This window comes from Ambystoma mexicanum, chromosome 8, assembly GCF_040938575.1.
Source record: "Ambystoma mexicanum isolate Mex_15411 chromosome 8, UKY_AmexF1_1, whole genome shotgun sequence".
Lineage (NCBI taxonomy): Eukaryota > Metazoa > Chordata > Amphibia > Caudata > Ambystomatidae > Ambystoma > Ambystoma mexicanum.
The window spans coordinates 212,224,060-212,250,004 of NC_090929.1; the positions used below are offsets into that span (position 1 = coordinate 212,224,060).

Consider the following 25,945-nt stretch of genomic DNA (forward strand, 5'->3'; position numbering starts at 1 on the left):
AAACAGATTGAAGGACTTATAGGTAGTTCATCGAGATCTAGGGCTGCATGGCCTAATGGCCTCACAAATGTACGGTTCGCAGTAGGTTTATGGACCTTTAATATCTTCAACAACATCTTAAAAACTTGACAAATACCTGATTCATGGAACACTGCTATAATTATACCATTTATAAGAAAGGCGATCATGGAAATCTGGGTAATTATCGCCCTATTACCTTAATGGATATAGAGAGAAAAATCTTTGCCTGCATTGTCTTGAAAGATCTGGAAGCATGGGCAAAGCAGTCAAATATCTCTAAATTCCAAACAGGTTTTTCGAAAGTGTATGCCAACAACCTTAAATGGCCTGATGCTCAACATGTTACAAAGCAAAATAATGATCGAAGACTAAGGGGTTTGCATAGACCTATCCAGAGCCTTTGATACCATCAACCGAGGAAACCTCTGGTGCAAATTAGACTGGGGGCATTCCAGGTCTCCTGGCAATCTTAATACATCCGCACAATAAAACCATGATACAAGTGAGACTAAACTCTAATGGGCATCTGTCCTCACCTATTCCAAATAAAGTGCTAAAACAAGGATGCATAGTTGCACCCTGCCTTTTTAACCCTTTCTTGGCCAATCTTTGGCATAAATTTGCGTCCCATTCATTGGTTGCACCTTCAGTTGTAAACTTAAATTTACCGGTCTGGCATACGCAGATTATGTGGTATTACTGGATCTCACCCCTATAGGTTTGCCGCGCCCGATCACAGCTTTTGAAAATTATGCATTTTCAAATTACCTCATCAACCTCAGCAAAATCTTCATTATGACCTATAACCACTTAGCTAATAAAAAGACCAGAAGTTTTAAATGGAAGATGGCAAAACAAAATGTACCAGTGGTAAATGATATCAAATACCTGGGGTTTATGATTAGAACAACTCCCTCAGTGGTAGCGCTAGAGGCAGATTTAGGTAAAATACTGACCCAACTTATTTGCCAAATGAGAGAAAATCCTCTTTTTTTTTTTTGCAGATTCACTCTTTTACCCTTAATCAAATTCTGCAAGGGGACGATGATTCCAATTTTAATGTATGGAATCGAAATTGAGAACGCCCTCAAAGATCAATTGGGTTCAAATGGAGGATCTGAACTGGAAAAAAGTTCTCAATTTACCACGCTCATTATCCATGGTCGGGCTACTTTATGAATTGGGTCTACAATCCTTAAAATCTCATGTAGAATGGAGAAGGGTCATGTTATATAGATCAATGATATCCTCTCATACATTTTTTAGATGTAGAAATTTGTAGCCTGATGGAACACTGTATGAATGAGTGTCTTCGTGAACTAAAATAAGACGCCTTAGTGATGCTATAAAATGCCAGTCCACAGAAAAAGAGCTGACTGAAAATCCACTTAGGATAAAAAAAAGTATATGGGTCTGTATGATTGGATTGCAACTAGGGCCATGCTTTTAAATATAAAAGGTTGAGGATTTCCCTGTCTCCGACAAATCCCTGAGCTTTCTGTCACTTTACCTCATGACTTGCGTGCAATCTTTGCAACTTGGACGCCCGTCAAAATGTGAAACATTTATTAATGTCATGTATAGGCACTAGACAGCAGAGGATTGCTCACTTTTCCGGCTTTGTCCACCATATGGATTGGCTTGATTCAGAGGAATTCTGTAATGTAACGTCCGCAGGAAGAGAATTCTTATCCTTGGAAGTTTTGTAGTTCCTCAAAAAAAAAAGTAATCCATTATCGAGCTATGACTAGTGTTTTACTAGAAAAGTGCAATCATTTTACACGTATTACTTTTTTGCTGGCTGTTATCTTTTGTGTTCTTTTTACTTAACTTTTCTCTTCTATTTAAATGATTGAAGTGAATTTAAATGTGATTTTGATGATTGTATTGATGAACTGTTATTTCTTTCCTGTTTTTCTTGCAATATTTTTGTGAAAGGTCAAATGCTGAGTAACACCAAATAAAAATTAAAGTAACCTATACTCTACCTCGCCATTGCGAATCACTACTGGTCTATTACCACCGTATCGTTCCTCCTCAAAATTCTTGACAGAGCAGCCTAGTTAGAAATTCAATGCTATTTAGAAACTAAACAAATTCTAGGCATCCACCACTCAGTTTTCGCCCTGGCGATGGTGTTAGAGCAGTTTTTCATAAGTTTCTACCAAATTTCATCAAAACCATTCAACCGAGACAGTACGAGACTCCACTCTTAGTATAAGGCAGTTAGGGAGAATTCTCATTTCTGTGCGAATTCCCTTCAACCTTAGAGACACTCAGCTATTTTGCTGGACTTTAGAACTTTTTATTTTTTAACCCTGGAGTGAGTGAGCCCTTTTTTTTGTCACACTCTCGTGTCTGACAAATTCCATAGGCATCTACTTTTTGTATGGTGACACACTGCACCCTCAGTGCAGTGTCCCAGAGAAATCCCTTTAGATTTCTCATAAGGTTTAAATACCTTTTCTGTGTGAACTTCACTTACCTTTTCTCTTTGTAGGTCCAGCATACACCATCTTATGTGCACTGGCGTAACAGGGGCCCCCGCGCCCCCTGCGGTGAGGGGGGGCACCGCGACCACATGTTCTGGAAGGGGGTCCCACTTGGATTAAAAAAAAATGTACAAAAATTACTTTTTTTTTTTTTTTTTTTTACATTTTCTTTTTGAATTCACTCTGCATTTCTATAGAAATGATTTCTGCAAAAGAAATGTCTTTATGAAGGCAGAGTGAATACAAAAAGTCCAGTAGCTACCCCCACCCCATGACAAGAAGACCCTAGGCTGGAGTCCTCCATGTCATGGGGTGGGGGAAGCCCTATGACTTCAAAAATAAATTTATTTTTGAAGTCACTCTGCCTTCATAAAGAAATTATTTCCGTTATGGTTCAGTCCTTAACGGAAATATTTTCTTTATGAAGTAAGAGTGACTTCAAAAATAAACAATGGGCCTCATTACGAGCATGGCGGTGATCGGACCATCGCTGCCGGCGGGATGCCGCAACGCGGAGACCCAGGAGGGTGCGGCTAATGTGAGGGTGCCACGTCGGTGGTATATAGCGCCGCCGCATACTGGGCGCGGCGAACGTGGTGGTCCCTGCCAACGGCCGCGTGGTGTGTAGTCGGCCGCCGCGCTACGCGGGCCGCTGTTGATCCGACTCCCGTGTCTGCGGGGCGGCTGCCCTTGGCTTCCCCGATATCTCCTGCTGGTGGAGTGCCCCTTCACATGCGGACGGACGTAAAACAAGTAAGAACACGTGGGGCATCACATGAGAGTGGACGCTCCGAACAGGATCTGCCGAGGAGGGGACACTTTATCCGGCTGCAGCCCTCCCTGGGCGATAACTCTTATAGTCTTGATCACACCTGTCCAGCACTCCGGAACCGACCTTGATACATCTCTGCTGCACGATAACTGGGTCTAAGCACACTACCAATCCTGTATAGAGTCCGTACAATAGGTTGGGGCGGACGGGACTGGAGGCGCTGGAAGACGCGGACCACTTGAATCTACACATGGGCCGTTACGAGCAGAAGGGAGCACGCCCCAAGAAAACAGGCCCAATAGACTCCTTCGCCAGTTCCCAGCCCAGCGGCTCCGTGGCGCCCCCGTCGCGGCAGGTGGACAGTCGGCCCAAGTTGCCAATGGAGACGGTGGACCGATTGATGGCTATGGTTCAGAACGGCTTCCGGCGGTGAACACTAAATTGGATGACATAGGGGCAACAATCGGCTCCTTGAAGGCGAGGGTGGACAAGGAAAGCACACGTATTACTGAGGCCGAAGGCAGGATCGCTATCAATGAAGACTCGATACTACAACATGGCCATGATTTTGCCCAGTTGACGGGGGACCTCCGGAAAACCCTTGACAAATGCAAGGATTTGGAATCCCGTTCTAGGAGGAACAGTATCCGTCTGGTTGGGGTGGCTGAAACCTTTGGCAAAGGGTCTATGGAACACCAGGTAGAGGCCCTTCTGAAGGAACTCCTGGGTCCCGACTCCTTCTCGGACAATTTCCTTGTGGAGCGAACACACCGTACATCGGCGCCTCCACCTCATACAATAATTGCCCGCCTTCTCAATTATAGGGACAGGCACGCTATCCTGCGGATATCCAGGGATAAGGGCACTCTATTCCATGAAAACAGGATCCACATATATCCGGACTTTTCCACTAATGTGCAATCTCTTAGGCAATCTTATGAGCCCGTCAAGAGACTACTGAGACTCCGCCAGGTCCCGTACTCCCTTGTCTTTCCAGCGAAAATGAGAATTCAACATGGAGGCAGGGCTCACTTTTTTGAAAACCCAACTGAAGCCATGCTGTAGCTTGAAGCCTCCATCCTTCTACCGGGCCGGGAACCAGAATCTTCCACCCCGGGGCGCGGTGGAGCCCGACGACCCCACGGGGTGATGTTTTTTTTGATGCCACACTGCTATAATGTTTTAAATTGAAGGCCGTAGGGTGGCCCTGACTGTAAAAGTTTGTTGGAATGGAGCCGTGCAGACTTCCTGGGTCGGCGGCCATGTGAGTGCAGCTCACACCCCCAGGAGTGTTCCTAGGTTATGGCTTTAGGGGTACATCGTTCAGTTGGGGTTGATGATGCGGATGGGGGTTGCGGGTGGAATAGGGATACAGTGTTGCCGTGCGAAATGCCAGGCTTGTTGGGGGAGCCCATGTTCCGGGTTGTTATAACGGTTAAAATAGAGAGTGTTTTTGCAGCAGGATACCCATTCCCCCTGCGACAGGGACGGGAGTATGGACGTATGTCTAGTCTCAGGTACGACCATGACACAGGTCAATAAGGGCTTGAATGTTAAGCTCCTTTCCTGGAATATCCGGGGGTTAAATAACCCGATTAAGGCAAGGAAGATCACAGCATGCATCACACACCACAACCCTCATATTCTTTTTATGCAAGAGACACGCGCTTGGGCAGGTCAATACTAAACTTTTACCGAGGTGGGGGGGGGTCACACAGGTACTATACAGAATATTCGGCACAATCCAGAGGAGTGTTGACTCTCATACACCCCAAATTATGTTTTGAATATCAGTCCAGCAAAATAGACCCGCAGGGTAGATACGTACTGGTGTGGGGGGAATTGGCGGGGCACCAAGTGATTCTGATTAATACTTATGGTCCCAATTTAGACGACCCACAGTTTTATTGCACAATAATGGATATGCTATCTTCATCTGGGGAGGCACAAATACTCTGGGGTGGCGATTTCAACATGATATTGGACCAATTCCTGGATCGCTCATCGACTGTCCCCAGAACCCCCTCCAAGGCCGCACTGGTAGTAAAACAATTAATGGAACAAATGGGTATGGTAGACGCATGGCGTGCATTACACTCAAGTGAGAAGAAATACACTTTTTACTCGTCGGTGCACGATTCTCATTCGCGCATTGACTATTGGATCGTTACAGTCCCTAGCTGGGGGTGGTCTCCCGATGTGATATACATCCCCGCACCCTTTCGGATCACTTGCCGGTGTCGCTTGACATCAACTTTAGTGATGTCTCCCCCCTACCCCGGCGAGAAGATGGAGGATGCCCCCTGCAATCCTAAGAGACCCCAACATTTGTGAATCGTTACATACAGAGATTGCGGAGTTCCTGGAACTAAACGACGGTTCGGTTGCCACTTATGCTACTCTATGGGATGCATTCAAGGCCTGGGTCCGGGGAGCCATCCTGGGCAGGTCGACTGGTATGCTGAAGTTGGTACGAGAGGAGTTGGGGGTGGCCGAGAAAAAAATTGACCTTTTACAGACTGAGTACAGCATCACACGGGATAAGGGAACCTTGTCGCAAATTCATACTACGCTAAAAGAATTCCACAAGTTGGCCCATAGAGAAGTTCTCTATATGGCTGCACCAGCCAAAGCCCGACGATATGGGGAAAGCAATAAGGCTGAGAAATTCCTGGCCAACATGCTTAGAACTGATAGGCACCATAACCCGATCCCGAGTATACAGACACCGACTGGAGTGACGGTAAACAGAGACCAAGACATTAATTCCGCATTCACGGAGTTCTACTCCTCCCTCTATTCCAACCACGATAAAAAAAAACAGAGACGACGTTTCAATATCTAGATAATCTCGACCTTCCCACATTAACGGCCGAGATCCGTAATATATTAGACAGGCCAATCGCAACAGAGGAGATTGCAGAGGCCATAAAAGCTTTATCGAGCGGCCGTTCCCCTGGCTCGGATGGCCTTCCTGCGGAATTATATAAAGAATTCTGTAGTGAATTGGCCCCGATACTGTTGAAAGTATGGGAAGAGGCAATGAGCCTGCGGCTTCTCCCGGAATCGATGCGGGAAGCAATCATCACTGTCCTTTTGAAACCCCCGTAGACCGCCACAAGACATGGCGTCCTGTAGACCCATGTCTTTAATCAACACTGACGCAAACATTTTCGCAAAAGTGCTGGCCACCAGACTCCTGCCATATATGCCGATCCTGGTTCATCCTGACCAGGCCAGCTTTATACCAGCCAGATCCACGGCTCTCAACCTGAGACGCCTATTTAATGTTATGGCACAGATAGATCCAGATGCCAAGGCGGCCGTGGTCGCATTAGACGCAGAGAAGGCTTTTGACTCTGTATCTTGGGCATATCTCTTTCTGGTGCTGGAGCGGTTTGGTCTCGGCCAGTACTATATTAACTGTGTCCGACTACTATACACACAGCCGACAGCGAAGATCCTGACTAACACCACTCTCTCCCCGTCATTCCACCTACACAGGGGGACTAGGCAGGGATGTCCTTTCTCGCCCATACATTTCGCTCTGACCATTGAACCAATGGCTGAATTCATACGTCAGAACCACTCGCACAGAGGTTTTAGGATGACCGGCCCCCCTCAGATAATATCGCTTTACGCAGACGACACTTTACTATATGTCCGTGATCCCAAAGAAAATGTGCAACACATCATGTCGGACAAACATGAATTCTCAGAATACTCGGGATATAGAATTAATGTACCAAAAGTCAGAAATATATTCCCTTACTGATGGCACGGGAGACCTAGCTGAGGGATTTAGACCTGCCCCCACCTAGGTACGCTACCTAGGTGGGGGTGGGGGCAACCTAGGGGTTGCCAGAGATAAAAACCTGCTATATATGCACAATCATGGGGAACTGTTGTCAACCCTTTCAACCAAATTTCAGATGTAGGCTAGCCTTCCACTATCCCTGTATGGCAGAGTTGTGCTACTCAAAATGGTGGTCCTTCCCAAGCTCCTATATTACTTCAATAACATCCCAGTTTGGCCTGGTAAACCCTTCTTCTCGAAAATTAAATCACTCGCCTCCTCGTTTATCTGGAATGGGAAGACTGCCAGGATGGGTTGGGATAAGATGGTTGAGCCTTTGGTGCAGGTAGGCATCGCGGCACCAGACTTCGAGCTCTATTACTTATGTGCGCAAGCTCAATTTGCAAAGCATTGGTTCGACCCAGAGGACACTGCCCCCACATATTGATTGAAAAGCACTCTGTTCGCCCAAACGACATACGCTCAGTCCTTCCTAACCCAAACTATGGGGACATATGCCCGTTCGATCCGGTATACACGACCACTCATGCTTGGGCCAGAATTTACAAGAGACTAGGTCTGGAATCCCCCTACGACCCGGAAGTCCCCCTATGGGACTTCTCTAGTATTTCCCCCACATTTCATCGAGCCCTCCAGCAGTCCTGGGACCCTAACAAGCTTTTCACGCTGCACGACATGTTCCCAGATGGTGAGTTCTGTGACCTCGCGGGCTTTATTGAAGCGGTGGGCAGGGGCTAGCTTAAACGCCTTCAATACTACAGGATGAGGGCTGCTTTTTCGGCGAAGTGGCCGACATTTCCGCAAGAACCCCAGTCCCATGCATGCATGCATTAGGTCAATAGTGTCTGTAGACAGCCACGGCAAAGGGGGTCTCTATGCTATATTCATTGGTGCAGACCCATTCCCCATCGTGCAACACGATGAGAGAAGTCTGGGAGCGAGACGTGGGCACTCAGACAGATGAGGTCCGCTGGGCCCGGTATTGTCAACTTACTCGATCAGTGTCCATGAATGCTGGGCTCCGGCTGATTCAGTTCAAAGTTTTAAACCAACTACACTATTCCCCTGCCAGATTGGCTTAGTTTGTGGAAAATTGCACAGGTGCCTGCCTCAAAAATGACGCCCCCGATGCGGGGCCTTATCATATGTACTGGTCATGTCCGCTAATTGTGGAGTTCTGGAAGGAAGTCGCGAGGCTCCTTGAAGACATCACGGCCATTCCGGCGACTCTCTCCCCCCTGAAATACCTACTGGGCGATCTAAGCAAGGTAAAGGACACTATGAGGCGATTTAACATCTCTTGCATTATTGCCAAACGCTGTATTCTTAAATGTTGGAAGTCCTCCACCCCCCCAACCGGAGCCACTTTCTTAAAAGACCTTTGTATGGTAAGTGACGATGAGGAACTATTTGTACTGTCGGTTCCGTCACCATGTCGCCCCAAAGATATTTGGTCATTGTTACACTTTTACCTGTGCGACCTGGACTCAGACTTTGATGCAACACCCAGGTCCTCGCCTTGATTTGCAATGTCTACTACTCTCGTACTGGTTGCTCTCATGTCCGAAAAATATGGTATCTTACTCTTCCCTTCCTCCCTTAATTTGAAAGCTGTAAGATAGTTAAGCTAGGTTTTGATATGTCTATGTTGTCGTGCTGCTGACCTACTCTCTCAATAAAAATGTTTAAAAAAAAAAATCAGATCTTCACAGGTGTTCAGGAGAGCAGTTTCCGTGCCACTGGCAGCTCTTAAGCAAGACTGATGGTCATGGAGACAACCAACAGATTCAGTGTGGAGTGTAAGCTGGCAGTTGGCTAGCTTTTCCAAGAATTTGGGAGAGGGGAAGTTACAGTGCCAAAAGAATGATAACAGAAATCGGACAAGGCTCGATCGTGTCAATGTGGTCCTTGATGGTTCTGGAGGAGCAGGCGAGTACCTGTTTCGACAACACTTCCATGGATGGGACTTGTCTAGAAACCTTGTCAGGTGTTAGAGAGAAAGAGGAGAGAGGAGGAGGAGAGGGAGAGATGGCCAAAGGAGGCCGAGAGAGGAAGGAGAGGAAGAGGAGATAGTGGACAGGATGTCCTGAGCTTTAGCGGAGAAGCGAGAGGCCAAAGCCATACAGAGGGCCTGTTGAGGGAACAGAAGAGGTAGAAACCGCAACAGGATTGGCCAGTTCTTTGCAGATTTTAAAGATTTTGGCTGTGTTGTTAGAGGCCATAGGAATGCAGGCTTGAATGTGTGCTGTGTTCTTGATGAGCTTATTGCTTTGACTGGCATTTTTGTGCAACCAGTCTAGGTATGTCTAAATGTTACTGTAATGGTATTATGTGTCTACACTGGTCTACATTGTGCAGCCAGTTGGACATGTTTTTATTGTGGCATGACATTTTTAATAACAAAGCATTAATGTTCATGTGCACTGTTGGTGACTTGCATGTTTTGGATTGCTGTTACCCGGTTACCAGACATTTGGTCGAAAAAAATTGATCGACCAGACAAATGGTCGAACCAATTTGGTCGAAAACCAAATGGTCGAATTTTTTATTTTTTTATTTTCACCCCCCCTTTTTTTTTTTTTTTTTTTTTTTTTTTGGGGGGGGGGGGTGCCCCAACCCCTTTTCTTTTCTAAAAACCCATTTTTGTAAAAAACGAAAACCCGAAAAATAAATATATAATTAAAAAAAAAAATTTGACCATTTGGTTTTCGACCAAATGTCATTCGACCAGTTTTAGGTCGACCAAATGTCTGGACACCCTCTTACCCTACACAACAATGGCAAACACTGTGGCTTTTCAGTCCATGTTTCTCAAAAAGTGTGCTGTATATTGCATTAAAACACATTTATATCTTTCTCCTAGTGCAGTGTGTGGCATACCCCTTCAGTAACACGTTTGTGCGTATTGCGCAAGCGTGGTAATCTAGGGCGGCGCAGAGTGTGGCGCAACTCGTGATTTGTTGCCGAGTTGGGGGGGCCCCCCTCAGCATGGCTTGCAGGGGGGCCCCCAGAGCTTGTTACGCCACTGCTTACGTGGAGTGCTGGTGGTGGGGGGGGGGCTATTTACCTAGTGTTAGGCAAGAATTGATGTAGTAACCCTGTGGGAGACTACACAACACTTGTCCTCTTGGTATTGGGTAACCCACCTTTTGGTATAGGCCTGTACTACACAAGTTGGTATTGTGACTGAGCAGCCAGGCTTATCTCAAGACGGGTTAATATGAGCTGTTGAGCTGTAGCAATGAAATTTGCAAATACAAGTAGCCAAGTTACACTTGCACTCAAGGCTTTTGTTATAAATTGGTACATATATTCCCTCTTCTTATAGAATGCTCAATTAAAAACTGATGTTAAATAAATAACTATGAAATCTACTTTCAAATACCTTTCCAGAAGCAACACAAAGCTATTAGAAACTCTTTAGAGATGCTTTTTACACACTTCATACACCTTGAGGTGACTTCACTAACTAGGACAGTAATGGCATATAGATCACTAGTACACTTGGTAGAAAGGTTAAGGGAATGAAAAAGGTTAAACAGGTTTTCGGAGCATGTGAGCACTAAATCGTCCAATGAATTCTAGACAAAAACCTTTCCCAGCAATAATGGAACAACCAAATGATCACCTCCGTGGGACAGTAAATATCAGTCAGGTGGACTAGAAGAGTCTGCAGGGAGCCAAGACAGCCAACGTCAATTGGAGCACAGTCTATGGAGCTGAGGCACTTCTTGGATAACAAAGTCTTGCACATGTTAGAGAGTTTATTGAAGAAAAAAAATTGCTGTATGGTCACAAGCTGTTACACTTGTGAAGGGTAGAATTGAAATAAACTCTAGCAAAGTAGCTACTGCAAATCTCCACTGAGAAGAGCAAAGCTAAAAGCACTGAGGTAAGTACCCCAAGTCGGAACAGTACCTCTGGTTAGAAGAGTGCTTCAGCAGGCTTCTGTCTGTTTGCAGCGTTGCAGATCCTGGGTTCCTGAGCCTCAGTTGTTGGACAAGGGGGGGGACAACTGGAGGACTCCTGCGGCAGCAATTCACAGGGCGGTGGCAGCTACAGGCTCTTTTCAGATCAGAGGCACTTTGCGGTTTCAGTGCTTGGTAAATGGCACCACCGCAGATTTTGGACATCGGTTGGGCTTCCTTCAGTACTGCACTCTGGTGAGGGCAGTCGAGCTCTGGTCGGCCTGCTTCTGGAGGGTCCTGGGGAGACTCCTGGAGCTTCTGGCCAGATCAAACTTTGCATTTGACTATGGATTTCTCGACCCCTGGCACTCTGTTCTTGCAGGAGCAAGGAAGTACACCAGTCAGAGAAGGTGGTCCAGTGGAGTTTGTCTCGGGGTTAGTTGGTCTCACTAACCCAAGGGAAGAATTCGTCCCTTCCAGAGCTTCTCTTGTCGATCAGAAAAAGGAGTTTCAGCACAACAGCAGGGCTTCACCGGGAAATTCAAAGGTCCAGGAGGATGCAGCAAGCTTCGTTCACGGTTTCTTCGGGTTGTTCCGGTAGACTGTCTTCAGTTCCAAAACCCTCGCCTTTTAGCCAGGTTTCTCCCATTCATGCACAGCGTAACTGTCACTCAAACAGCAGGGTGACTGTCTTGAAAGTACAGCCAGCCAGCCACCCAATCAGGACTGGGTGCATTCAGGCGTTCCTAAAGACAAAGGTAGAGAAGCACAATGGTGGGAAAATTAAACCACTGCCACCAGCCATTAAAAGTAGTGAGGGTAACATCGATAATGTTACATGAGTAGGTAGGTTAAGGGGCTACTAAGTAACCCCTCAGCACTTCACATAAGATGGTGTGTGTTGGACATACAAAGAGAAAAGGTAAGTAAAGTCAATTACACTTTTCTTTTCTTGGGAACGGTAGTTCACACAAGAAGTTATTTAAACCTTATGAGAAATATAATTGATTTCTCTGGGACACTGCACTGAAGGTGCTGTGTCTCACCATACAAAACGTATGGTGCTGCTCCGCGACACTGCCAGCCTACCAGTGCCCAAGGAACGACATCCGGGAGGGTCTGGCGGGAATGGGCCCCCTCTCCCCCCTCTCCCTCGCTTCGACAGTGCGGGAGAAGCGGTTCATATAGTGCTCAAGAGTGGTGGCAGGTGGAGAGTCAAAGCTGAGAGTGCAAACAACCCCCTGCCCTGCCCGTGTTGAGGACCGTCGAAGAGGCCGTCTTGGGTGAGCACCTCACCGGACGCTGCCTGTGGTCTAGACGGCAGAGGATGGTGAATCAAGGACCAGACTGTATGGGAGTACCCTGTAGGTGAGGAGACGGCATGGAGCCCGTGCCCTCAAGGTGTTTGTGCACCCTGCAAGGCCCCAGATGCAAGTGTGGCGGGGCAATGAGGCGGAGAGAGAAGTCGACGGGCATCAAACCTGCCCAGCGGCACTTCTCTCACACACACCATCTGGTGAGGGAGGAAGGGAGATCCTGAGGACACCATTGCACGAAAACCGCAGTGGGCCGAGGTCCAGAGCCCAGTGGGAGGCGTACATTGTGCCCTGTGACACTCCACAGCCTGATAGTTGTTGGAGAAGCTCCCTAGTTGTGCCTCAGTCGTGGGGACAAGAGGGAGGATGTCTGGGAACTCCTGCACTACAGTTTGAAGGTGGGCTGCAGCAATGGGCAAAATTCAGATCAGCGGCACTTCGCGATTTCAGCTTTTCACGAATATCACCACTGCAGTTCTCTGATACCTTATGGACTTTCCTCGCATCTGGGGTCCAGCGCTCTGTTGAGGTGGCTCAGGCTTGGTCAGTCGTGCTTCATGGGAGTCCGTACAATCTTCCTGGAGCTCGGGTTCAACTTAAAGATGACACACTCGATTCTGGTGTTCCTCTCACTGGAAATCGGTTCCTGCAGCAGCAATGGAAGTACTGCCATCTCCGAGAGGATTTCCAGATGAGTTTGTCTTTAGGTCGATTGGTCCCACCAACCCAAGGGGAGAAGTCGTCCTTTGCAGGGCTTCTAGTCTAGGCAAATTCGGAGCTTCAGCACTGCAGCAGGGCTTCACTGGGCACACCAACAGTCCAGGAGATGCAGCAAGCGCCTCTTCCAAGTTCTTCTTCTGATTCCTTCGTCCAGTGGTCGACTCTGCCTGCCAAGCAAAAGACCTTGCCTTTTATGCAGGTTTCTCCCATTCATTAGCAGCCTAGCTGTCACTCACAACAGCGTGGCTGTCTTCCAAGGACAGCCAGCTGGCCAATCACCTTTGGGTGCATTCCTGTAACAAAGAAAACTAAGCACAGGGTGTTTCGGGCACCTCCCTCACTACCTGCCCTGCCAGACATGCTGGAGCCAGAGGCGGGCTTCACCAGTGAATCGCGCCAAAGACAAAACGGCCAAAGGGACCAAACCTGGTTTGGTGTGCAGAGTAAATCTCAAGAAGGACCTTTTCAACAAGAAATGGCGAAAAAAGACCCAGGCCATTTTGACAAAATCGGCACCCATGGGTGCCTTGCTGCAATTGTAGCCTGCAGTAAAAACACACAAATGTAGGAAAAAGTAAACCACTGCTGTTGGGGAGAATTCTCAAAAAGTTCCTATTCCCTTCACCTTAGAGACCCCCAGCAACTTTGCTGGATTTTGAGGACTTCATTTTTACCTGGAGATAGTGTGACCCTTTTTACACCCTCATGTTTTGAGATGTGTTTTTACTCTTGTGTTTTCTTTATTTATGGCTTTTTAGACTACTCCATAGGCATCATCCTTTCATGTGTCACACAGCACCCTCAGTTCAGTGGCACAGGGAAACCTTTTCTGGCTTTCTCAAGGTTTAAATACCTTCTCTGGGATAAACTACGGTTTCCCAGAGTAGGTAGAGTGAAATTGACTTTACTAGTCGTTTTAAATTTCTAGACCCAGCACACCCCATCTTACAATAGAGGGCTGGATTGGTTACTTAGTATCATGTGTCTAGATACTCGCGTAGCAGTCAAATTCTACCCTTTACCCTCGAAATGGATGGTGGAGAGTGGTTTTACAACTAACTACCATGATTTTTCCCGACCGCGAACACTGGTAGCGTTAAATCGCGGGAGCCATTTTCAAGATGGTGTCTGAGCCCCCTCTGCAAAAACAGGTCCCGGTCTTTTTTTTTTTTGTCGTTTCTTTGTGGAAAGGTCCTTCTAGAGTTTTGCTCTGCGCGCCAATACAGGTTTTGGTTCCTTTGTTCATTCGCCTTTGGCGGGCTTCTGGAGTGAAGACCGCCTCTGGTGCCCGAGGGTCTGGGGTGGGTAGGAAGTGAGCGAGGTGCCCGAAACTCCCTGTGCTTAGTCTCCTAGGAGACCCAAATGGTGATTGGCTGGCTGACTGTCCATCAAGGACAGCCACCCTGCTGGGTGAGTGACAGCTAGGCTGAAATGAATGGGAGAGAACTGAATAAAATGCGAGTCTCTTGGCTTGGAAGGCAGAGTCAACCACTGGAACGAAAGAACCGAAGACTAGCTTGAAGAAGACGGCTGCTGTAACTCCTGGACCGTTGGTTTGCCCGGTGAAGCCCGAATTGCTAAGTTCATCTCGACAGAGAAGCCCTGCGAGGACAACTTCTCCCTTTTAGTTGGTGGGACCAATCAACTCGACACAAAGCCACCTAGATACCGTTCTCGGAGCTGGTTGCATTTTCCTCAGAGTGCTGTAGGAAACCGAATAAACAGGGAGAGGGACACCAGCTTGTGTGCTTGACTACAGCTACCGGAATTGAAAATTTGTCAGTTGCCAGCTTTTTGACTAGTCCCAGTGCAGTGCACGAGTCCCCAGACGTCCTTCCTCTTGTCTCCACGACTGAGGCCCAGGAACAGCTCCCGAGGGCAAGGGTTGTCAGGGGGGGGGGGCAGTGCAGGTGTGCAACTGGCGGGGAGGGGACCTGGGCCCGAGATCAGAGGATAGCCAGGTAACCAGTGCAATTTCAGATTCAGTCAGGAGTTCAGCAGGGGAAAGGAGGAGAGAAAGCAGAAGCAAAGAGGAAGGTCTTGAGGTGCTACCGGAGATGGTTCTCCTCAAGTTAGGGAGGCTGTTCCAGAGGGAGGCCCCAGCCGAAGAAAGAGATCTACCACCAACCCGTTGCTTGGAGAAGCGACTGACCCTGAGGGCTTAGAGGCAGGCAGATTTAGACAGGCTGTTGCAGTAATCCAGCCTAGAGAGAACCAGAGCTCTGGCGACAGTGAGCGTCTGGGGGAAAGGAGAGGAAAGGAAGAATACCTCTGAGAAGGTGCAGCTGGTAGTGTGACTTCTTAGACGTCAGAGATGTGAGGAGAGAAAGTGTGTGGAGTCAAAGATGACCCTGAGGTTTATAGCCTCACAGGTGGGAGCAGGAAGAGGGCCAGGAAAGGCCGACCAGAGAGTGACAGGAAAGGAGGGAGCTGGTGTGCCGATGAGGAGAATCTCGGTTTTACTGGCATTAAGGAAGAGCTCTTTGGTGGCACACTACTCCTGGATAGCAGACCAATGAGGGAAGGAGAATAGGTGGCGGAAGGGAGCCTGAAAATGAGCCGAGTGTCATCCGCATAGCACTGAAAGTTGGGGCATAGAGCAGCAATGCGATGGGCAAGAAGTGCCAAGTATTATTTAAACCGCCAGGGTGAGAGATTAGACCCCTGGGGACACCGCAGGTAGAGATAGAGGAGAGAAAGGACCCAAGTTGGACCTTGGAGGGTCGATCGGAAAGGAAAGAAGTCGGCCAAGCCCGGGCCCGATAGGTGATACCCAGGTTATCGCGGAGACTGTTGAGCAGGTTGGCATGGTTGACCATGTCAAAGGCAGAAGAGAGATCAAGTAAGATGAGGGCACAGAGGATGGTTGGAATCAAGGTTGGAGAGCAGGTTAAATGTTAAAGGAAGTTGTACCGCGCACCGTCATCAACGGAGTTGGTCCCCAGGTGCTCTGGCGGATCTGCAAACGAAAAGGTGGGATGGGTTAGTGGGTGAAGAGGGAGTAGGATAGTGAGAGGAGTGAACAGCTTCATCTCAGTATACACCATGTGCTGAGCTTTGGTGCGAGTATCGGAGCGATGTCAGTCCTCATGTGCTGTTGGTGCAGCTTATGTGTCGCAGTGTGGCGAAGTGCGTGCGGCTTGCGGTGCGTGAGGTGGTGTGAGTTTATTTTTAGTGACTTAAGTATGCAGAAAGTTTGAGCTTTTTGGTTAGTGTGTTATGTTTGCAGCTACTCTTCACAGTATGGCTGAATGCCTAGATTTTGGGAGTCCTGCGTGGTGGGGAATGACTCTGGTCCCACAGTAAGTCCTGCTTCAGCATACAACGGACAGGTGCATATGCCACTCCTAAGTTTGAGTGCCCCGCAAAGTCATGAAGAGGTCCGCGCCTCACATACTGCATGCAAAGACAGAGGCAATTCCCAGCAATGAGAGTCCTGCACAGTGGGAGAGGGGTTCAGGCATCTGATGGCGAGGGCAGGAGCCCCCCCACCTCTACAGCACAAAGGATAGGAGCCCCCACTTCCTCAGCACCGTAGGAGAACCACTGTGCCGCGCAGAACGAAGGAGAACTACCCCATTGACGTGGTCGCCCCCTCTGTTGTCCACTGACCTCCAGGCCCTGCCACTCTGCAAGCATCCAGTACCCCTTTTTCACCCTGGGCAGCCCGGGTCACTCGCCTGCATCAGCGCCGACATTCGAAATGGAAAACAAAATGTCGGGCGCGATGTGGCGCCAAAACGAGGCTAGGCGTCCTCGTGGTTGCTAAGCAAGCATCGTTCTCTAATTGCCCCGCATCCGCCGGCAGGGCGAAGAGCCGGCCTCATCAAAGGCCAACTAAGGCCCTGTTTGCCCCTGAAATGTGTCAGTTCCCCATCTGGTGGCGAGGGCAGGAGCCCCCACCTCTGCAGCACCGTGGATAGGAGCCCCCACTTCCTCAGCACTGAAGGAGAACCACTGTGCCGCGCAGAACGAAGAACTACCCCATTGACGTGGTCGTCCCCTCTGATGTCCACTGACCTCGAGGCCCTGCCAATCTGCAAGCATCCAGTACCCCTTTTTCACCCTGGGCAGTCCGGGTCACTCGCCTGCATCAGCGCCGACATTCGAAATGGAAAACAAAATGTCGGGCGCTAAGCGGTGCCAAAACGAGGCTAGGCGTCCTTGTGGTTGCTAAGCAACCATTGTTCTCTAATTGCCCCGCATCCGCCGGCAGGGGGAAGAGCCGGCCTCATCAAAGGCCATCTAAGGCCCTGTTTGCCCCTGTTCGCCGCTGGACGGCGCATGACCATTACTGGACTAGACCTCTGGACAATATCTATACTGTAAGTACTAATACAGTAAAGTTAGCAGCTCGCTCATCTATCATTTATAGTGCCTGTATACGCTACCTGTAGGGACCACAGACCCTGCACACTGTAAACGCTATCATTTCAATGTGTTCTATCCAATTCACATGCTAGCCTATACGTTTTTTCTTTTTTTCCGAAATGTGCAAAAAAAAAATCTGATTTTTGTTGTTTTATTTTATTATTTTTTTTTTGCCCAGGACAAAGTTCGATTTTCAAGATTGATGGCTGCAATGCTTGTACCTGCAAGAGATATGGGATAATGGGAGAAGAGAGATAAGAAAGCACAGAGACAATATGAAGAGTCCATAAGTCTGGCGAGGGAATGACAAAAAGGATGTCGGTGAGGGTTTGCCTAGAGGAGGCACTGGTAATAGCTCTCACCGATGGGGAGGCCAGGGTTTGAGACCAGGATATCCTTTTTAAACTTTTCTATCGGATTTAGTGCATAGAGCAGGATAGTTGATAGAGAAGCAGTTAGACAAGATAGGAGAAACGGAGAGCACCATGAAGTGAGTAGGTAGGGAGAGTAGAGAAGAAGAAAGGGGGTGGGAGGCGGGGAGACACTAGGGAAGGACACAGGGAGGGGTGCCAGCAGATGAGACAGAGGGACGAGACAATAGTTGACAATTGAACAATATCACAATAGCACAGAGAATACTGGAGCAGTTTGCTAAATGATCGATTTGCTAAGAAGACAAAACCAATAAAACAAGGACACAAAGTAGTTGGTGAATGAGAACCTAGAGGAAGGAAGCATGCAACGGGACACACAGCGGTACTGAGTAGGACAGGGCAGTAGGTGAGGTGAATACAAAAACAGAAAGCAACACAGGAGAAATCAGTGAAAGCGGACCTAGATGAGGGAAGAATCGAGGAGAAATATAGGCAATGTAAGTAAAACGGCAGTCACTGAGGAAAAACGGCAATGAAGAGAAATGACCTAAGTAGGCAAGGATACTGCAGAAACAGGACAGTAGGAAAAGCAGTGATCAGGGCTGTCCAGGCAGAGCAGAGGGCACGTGCGAGCAGGGGGATGAGGGGGGATGAGGGGGGGGTGTGGAGCATGCGGTTGGAACGCGAGGAGGTTGCGAGACACGCGGTTAGGGATTAGCGAGGAACCAACCAGTCAAGGATTGTGTGGAACCACATGGGCAGCGGAAGGCAATGCGTCAGGGTACGCAAGGAAGTTGCAAGGACACGTGAAAGGGGAGTTGTGAGGAACCACACATTCGAGGATTGCGAAGGGACAACACTGGCTAAGGGAGTAAGGTAAGCGTGGGTTGCCTGGTCAGGGGATCGCTGGAGGAAGGGAGGACAAACAATCTGGAGCAGATAGCATGAAGAAAACTCCATGTTATGAGCACACAGGTGGTGCCGCAGGAGGGAGCGCTCTTGCTATCTCTGGACCCGAGAAGGCGTTTGACTGGGTGAGTTGGGCCTTCATGGAGGAGGTTTTTAAGTCTCTGGGGATGTGCCCAAAGTGGATGGGCTGGATATCGGCCATCTACTCAGAACCGACTGCTAGAGTTGTGGTTAATGGGGCTGCGTCGGGGTCCTTCTCACTGCAGCGGGGTAGGCGCCATGGGTGTCCTCTTTCCCCCGCTACTTTATGCCTTAGTGATGGAGCCATGGGCGGCGTCAATCTGAGAAAATGAGGGGGGAATCAGTGGCGTTGCGGTGGGCGGGGTGCACTGTAAGTGTTGGGCAGGATTGTATGCAATGCCTTGTCCTCTTGGAAATCGTTAACACAACCTTTGATATAAGCATGTACTACGCAAGTTGGTTGAGTGACTGAGCAGCTAGGCTTATCTCAAGAGGGATCAATGTGAGCTGTAGGGTTATTACACAGAGGCTCACAGTGACCAGTAAACCACTCCATAGGCATCCTCTTTTCATTTGTGTCACTAGTAATTTAAATTCCTAGACCCAGCACACCCTATCTTACAATAGAGTGCTGGAGGGGTTACTTAGTATCCCCTATGTCTAGATACTCATGCAGCAGTCAAATGCTACCCTTTCCTCTCAGAATGGCTGGTGGCATAGGTTTTACAACAAACTACCATGATTTTTCCTGACCGTGAACTATTCGTAGCTCCGGTAAAATTAAATCGTGCGAGCCATGTTTTTCAAGATGGCGCCTGAGTCCCCTTTGTTTAAACAGGTCCCGGTCTTCTTTTTTCGCCATTTCTTTTTGGAAAGGTCCTTCTAGAATTTGTCTCTGCACGCCAAACCAGGTTTGGTCCCTTTGTTCCTTCGCCTTTGGCAGGGTTAAGGAGTGAAGACCGCCTCTGGCGCTCGAGTGTCTGGGGTGGGCAGGAAGTGAGGGAGGTGCCCAAACTCCCTGTGCTTTGTCTCCTAGGAGACCCAAATGCACTTTGTGGTGATTGGATGGCTGACTGTCCGGCAAGGACAGCCACCCTGATGGGTGAGTGACAGCTAGGCTGGAATGAACGGGAGAGAACTGAATGAAAGGGGAGTCTCTTGGCTTGGAAGGCAGTGTCGACCACTGGAACAAAAGATCTGAAGACTAACTTGAAGAGGACAGCTGCTGCAACTCCTGGACCCTTGGTTTGCCTGGTGAAGCCCTGCTGCAGGTCAGAATCGCCAAGTTCCCCTCGACAGACCTTCATGGACGACTTCTCACTTTGCGTTGGTGGGATCAATCAACTCAACAGTAAGCCACCTAGATATCAACCTCGGCGCTGGTTGCGTTTTTCTCAGAGTGCTGCAGGAAACCGTATAACCAGGGAGAGGGACACCCGTTTGTGTGCTTTACTTACAGCTACCGGAATTGAAGTTTGCCAGTTGTGAGCGTTTGACTGTTCGAGTGCAGTGCAGGAGTCCCCTGACGTCCTCCCTCTTGTCCACACGACTGAGGCCCAGGGACAGCGAGATCTGCATGAACTGCCAGGAACGGAAGTCATCAGCTGCCTCTTTTTCTTCATTTGGAAGGTACTGTAAAACCAGACTGGGAGTACTTGCCTCTCGCTGTGAAAGTGCTTGAAACTTTTGCAACTCACAGGCCTAATGAGCTTGTGACCAAAACTAGGATTATTCTTGCTACAAACTACTCCTAAGAACTTGTGCAGAGACTTTTCCATCTACTTACCAGAACTGCTTTGTCCTATCCAAGACTTTAGCCCATTGACTTTGGCCTAGCCTATTGAATTGAACTGACTCTTCTGGTGAACTCAAAATATCTACACTGTCTAAGAATAATTGTACCCTTTTATGTTCTATTAACCTTTGCCTTTCACTCCTCTTGAAAAAGTATTCTGAATGCCAACAGTAAGATATTCATGTCCCCAGCACCCTTGTTTCTAAAGTGAACTGATTGTAGGTTGTCTGTGCGCCATCCCAAAGGGGTGTTATCTGATTCAGAAACTTAGTGTGCAGTATTAAAGTATATTTGTGTGATTATATGATTGCCTCTTTCTAATGAATGTTTTATAATTGAATGGTTAATACATTAATAAGTATTTAACCCGGAAACCTTGAGTGTAAGAGCTTATTTGAACACCTCTGATTGTAGACCTATGTGTAACATCATTACTGCTCACATTTCCCCTTTTGAGATGTGCCTGGCTGCTCAACACGCTACCAAAACTGTGTAGTACAGACTTATACCAAAGGTTGGTTTGCTTACACCTGTAGGCCTAGTTGCTTGTAGTGTTCCCAGAGGGTAATGCATTCAAACTTTGCCTAACACAGCCAGCCGGCCAATCCCCTAAGCGTGCATTCCTGCCAACCGAAACAGCGAGTTTCGGGCACCACTCTTGCTTCCTGCCCCCACTAGACACCCTAGAGCCAGTGGCGGGCTTCACTCGTGAATCCTGCCAAAAGCAAAATGAACAAAGGGACCAAACCTGGTTTGGGGCGCAGAGTAAATCTCAAGAAGGACCTTCCCACAAAGAAATGGCGAAAAAAGACCACCGGGGACATTTTGACAAAAGGGACCCATGGGTGCTTCACCGTGGCTGCGAATGCAGCCCGCAAAAGAAATCCCATGATGGTAGTAAAAAGTAAACCACTTCCACAAGCCATTCACTGAGGATAGTAAACGCAAAACATTTGTTTACCCCTTTCCTCCATAGGATAACCTAGAGAATAAGTCCCTTTGTTCCTTAAACATTCCATTCCATTGCCTTTTGGTCATGGAACTGGATTAGTATTTTCTGAACGGTAAGGCCACAGTTACTTCCCTTAGTAACATTGTTGAATAACTTCTTTGACCTATTGCCTGCACAAGTAAATTGGAACTTACCTACAAGTAACTACATTCTGGCGGGGAAGCATGGGGGGGTGGAGGTCCCATGTGACTTTTGGGCACAAGACCCCATTCTTAGGGATTGGACTGCTGAAGATGGGGAAATTCACGTGACTTTGTTCCATCACTACTGCATGTAGTATACTACATTTTGGAATATGTGACTTTCATTGCAATAATGAACCTGTGGTGAATGTACATATTTGTTTTCAATACTTTGCAATATTACCTGCAAGTTTCATTTTTCAGTGTTGAAGGCATAGAATAAATTTGTATTTTTGTACATTCCTGTCCACATTGAATTATTGTGTATTATATTGTGTGGGCTCATTGAGGGTGTGTTAGGCAAAATTGCATGCATTACCCTGTGGGAGACTGCACCTGCCTTGTCCTCTTGGCAATAGTTTCCCAACCTTTGGTATACGCATTTACTACACAAGTTGGTAGAGTGACTGAGCAGCCAGGCTTAGCTCAAGAGGGCTCAAAGTGAGCTGTAGGGTAGCAACATACATTCACAGTGAAAAGTATCCAAATAAAAGCTGTTTCTTGATTAAATAATGGTTTATTAATTTAAGTCAGTTTGAATAGCCTTCTTTAGAAGGGAGCAAATATGTAACACTTAAAATATACTTCAAAAATACACCCACTGTTTCAATAAATCAGATTCCCATTTGGGATGGCACAGGCACTTCCTACACCCAGAGGTGACTTAAATAACTAGGACACTGTGGACTTTGATATATTATTGATACATTTAGAGCAATACTGAGTTTGGTGTTGAAAGGTTCGAGGGAAGAAACAATGGTTAACCATTTCTCAAACAGCTAAGTACTTTTAAACCCCTCCTCCCCCACCCACCCCAATGCAATGTAGATTAGCCCTTTCCCAGCTACACAAGTTATAGAATGTGTGACTCTTTGGAGGGACAGATCAAAACACAAGTCAGAGGTTAGTCTTCAGGGAGCCTGGACAGTCAATGTCAATTGAGCAAAGTCTAGGGGAGCTGGAGATCTTCTTGAAGGTAAGTAAAATGTCTTGCACAATGTTGGAGTTTTTGTTGAAAAAGAAATCACTGTTTGGCCACAAGCTGGTAGGCTTGTGATGGGCAAAGCTGCAAGCGACTCAGCAAGGAGCAGCCAAGGCAAGTCTCAACTGACAGCTGGCAATGCTACACAAGAGTTAAGTACCTCTTCGTTTTACAGTACCTTAGATCTCAAGAAATGTGTTCCAGTTGGCTTCTGTTCCTGTGGTAGTCTGCAGATCCTGTTGTTCCTGGACCTCAGTCGTGGGGACTCTGTTTAGGTGGCTCAGGCTTGGTCAGTCCTGCTTCATGTGAGTCCAGAGGATCTTTCTGGAGCTCTGGTCCGACTTAAAGACGATGCACTTGATTCTGGTGTGCCTCTCCCTGACAGTCCATTGCTGCAGCAGCAATGTAAGTACAGCCAGCTCCGAGAGGATTTCCAGATGAGTTCCTCTTGGGGTCCATTTTGGTCCCACCAACCCAAGGGAAGAAGTCATCCTTGGCAGGGCTTCTCTAGTCGAGGCAAATTCGGAGCTTCAGCACTGCAGCAGGGCTTCACCAGGCAAACCAATGGTCCAGAAGTTGCAGCAAGCGTCTCTTCCAAGTTCTTCTTCAGATTCCTTCATCTAGTGGTCGACTCTGCCTTGCAAGCAAAAGACCTCGCCTTTCATTCAGGTTTCTCCCTTCATTCGCAGCCTAGCTGTCACTCACACAGCAGGGTGGCTGTCCTGTCCTGCAAGGACGGCCAGCCGGCCAATCACCTTTGGGTGCATTCCTGTAACCAAGGAGACGAAGCATGGAGTTTCGGGCACCTCCCTAGCTTCCTGCCGTACACGCTGGAGCCAGAGGCTGGCTTCACCAGTGAATCCTGCCAAAGACCAAACAAACAAGGGACCAAACCTGGTGTGGCGCGAAGAGTAAATCTCAAGAAGGACCTTTCCAACAAGAAATGGCGAAAAAAGACAACCGGGGCCATTTTTGATGGAATGTACACCCCATTGGTGCTTTACTGCAGCTGCAATTGCAGCCCGCGGTAGAAACGCACAACAGTCGAAAAAAGTAAACCAGTGCCACCAGCCATTAATTGTAGAAATGGATAACATAAAAATGTTGCATTAGAAACTATTATTATTATTTGACAAAGGGGATATTAAGTAACCCCTCCAGCACCCTATTGTAAGGTAGTGTGTGCCCGGTCTAGAAAGTTACAAATGTAAGTAGTCCATTTCACTTCACTGCTCTTGGAAACAGTAGTTATCCATGAGAAGGTGTTTAAACCTTAGCAGAAATCCAAAGGATTGCTCTGTGACACTGCACTGATAACTAGGGTGACCTCCTAACGGGCTGTCCAGGCCAGATTCCAGAAATCCATCTTAGTTTTTATATACTGTTTTTGAATAGTTGGTATAATTTTTCCAGGCAAGCTGGTTGAATCTCTACCCACTTTTCTATTCTGACCTTTGTATCACTGTGCATATTGTCCCTCCTGTATATATTTGTATCTATCATACAGTTTTGTAACCCTAAGCTGAAAGTATTCTTCTTCTGCACCCTGATACCCTCGGGTTTGGTGCGCATTACAAATAATAAAACAAACTTTGCAACAGGTACTGGTTGCTCGTGGGCCACCTTTTGCATGCACTGTCCAACTGTTAACCCTGTACTAAAAAATGTAATGTTCTATGGAAGACTATTTCCAAACATGTTTCTAATCTGTGTGTGTAGCAACAGGAAAGAACCAGTTTATAGCATATTGGCCCTGGTTTTTAGCATCACCAAACCATTAGTCCATTATGGTGGTACAAATCCAATTGAAAATTTGACAATTTATTATGCTTTCTGAGTATATGCTTTACTGTTTTTCTTTATTAAATGTGCTCTTTTAACCCTAAATTCCTTGGCATTTTTTCAGAAAAAGGGGGTGAAGCGAAAAGCGGACACAACTACTCCCACAACATCAGCTATTACTGCCAGCCGAAGTGAATCGCCCACACAATTATCTGAACCGAAACAGGCAAAGATCTCGGTCCGGCGAGATAGTGGAACAAGACCCATCAAGCCACCAAAGAAAGACTTGGAAGAAGAAGAGTTATTGCTGCAGCATGTAGGAAAAAAGGGCAAGCTCACAGAACACCTAAAGTACTGTGACACTATCCTTAAGGAGATGCTCTCTAAAAAGCATGCAGCATACGCCTGGCCATTTTATAAGCCTGTAGATGCTGAAGCCCTGGATCTCCATGACTATCACGACATTATAAAGCATCCCATGGATCTCAGTACTGTCAAAGTATGTCCTTTTAGCTTTGCACCTTCCATTAATATATTCATATACAATGACTGCAGATCTTTCAATACAGTTGTATTATGCATAATTTGTTCTTTTGTAATCCTAGAGCCATCCACTCGCATCCTCTTGTTAAGGCTTGTGGTGTCGTAATCTAAACATACAACCTAGCTAACCCATAGGTAGGTTACAGCGTGCTACATTAAGCCAGAGTGATTTTGTTAGCATTTACTGGATTTGTTTGTATAGGAAGTGGTGGTCTCCTGATGCAACACCAACCAACTGAAACATATAGTTTTCATTTTCCTCTCTCAATCATGCTGCTCTTTCAGCTATAAGCTTGTTAGTTTTGTGTTTTAGAAGTGTCTTAATGCAGAAATGAGGGCTGATAGTACATGTAAAGCTAGTTCTCCAGCATGGGGTCTGGCATGGATTCACATGCTCATGAATGTTCCCCGTCAGGCCGGGAATCCTTGGTAAAGAAAAAAGTTTCACTTTCACTTACTTACAAACTGTCTCTCATCCTATAAACCAATCACTGAGCTCTAGGTCATACTGCCCCCATCCAATGACTGCGCCCTCCCTAAGCCCCTCCTCTGGCAGCCATCTTCAGATTTGACTGCACGTTCAAGTGTTGGGAGTCCTTGGTTTCACTCTTAGAGCATTCTGCGTTTTTCGCTCCTTGTGGCTAGGAAAACCCTATTTTTGTTCAATCGAGTTTGTGTTCCATCGTTCCTTCATCTGATTAACAGGGATCTGTTTTTCGCCATCTTTCATCACCCCTGAAAGGGTGGAATCGTCTATTGTTTCTTCTTGGAAGTTTCCAGAAGTTCATCAGGCCTACACTGTGCCGGATCATGTCAGAGGAGGACGACGGGGCTTTCCTCTTAAAGCTCTGCACCAGCTGCAATTGCGGAATGTTTTCACAGAAGTACATCAAGTCCCAGAAATTCAGGATGGTCATGTTTCAGGTAT

The 25,945-nt window shown here is 47.3% G+C and overlaps 1 protein-coding gene across 7 annotated transcripts in view; it reads left to right on the forward strand.

The window, feature by feature from the left end:
* BRD3 (bromodomain containing 3) overlaps window positions 1-25,945 on the forward strand; it is an 853,641-nt gene that overhangs the window by 435,084 nt on the left and 392,612 nt on the right. For all 7 annotated transcript variants that reach the window (XM_069609614.1, XM_069609620.1, XM_069609618.1 and 4 more), the window contains one exon: window positions 24,599-24,973. In XM_069609614.1, coding sequence (XP_069465715.1) covers window positions 24,599-24,973 — 375 coding nt within the window. The remainder of the gene's footprint in view (window positions 1-24,598; window positions 24,974-25,945) is intronic.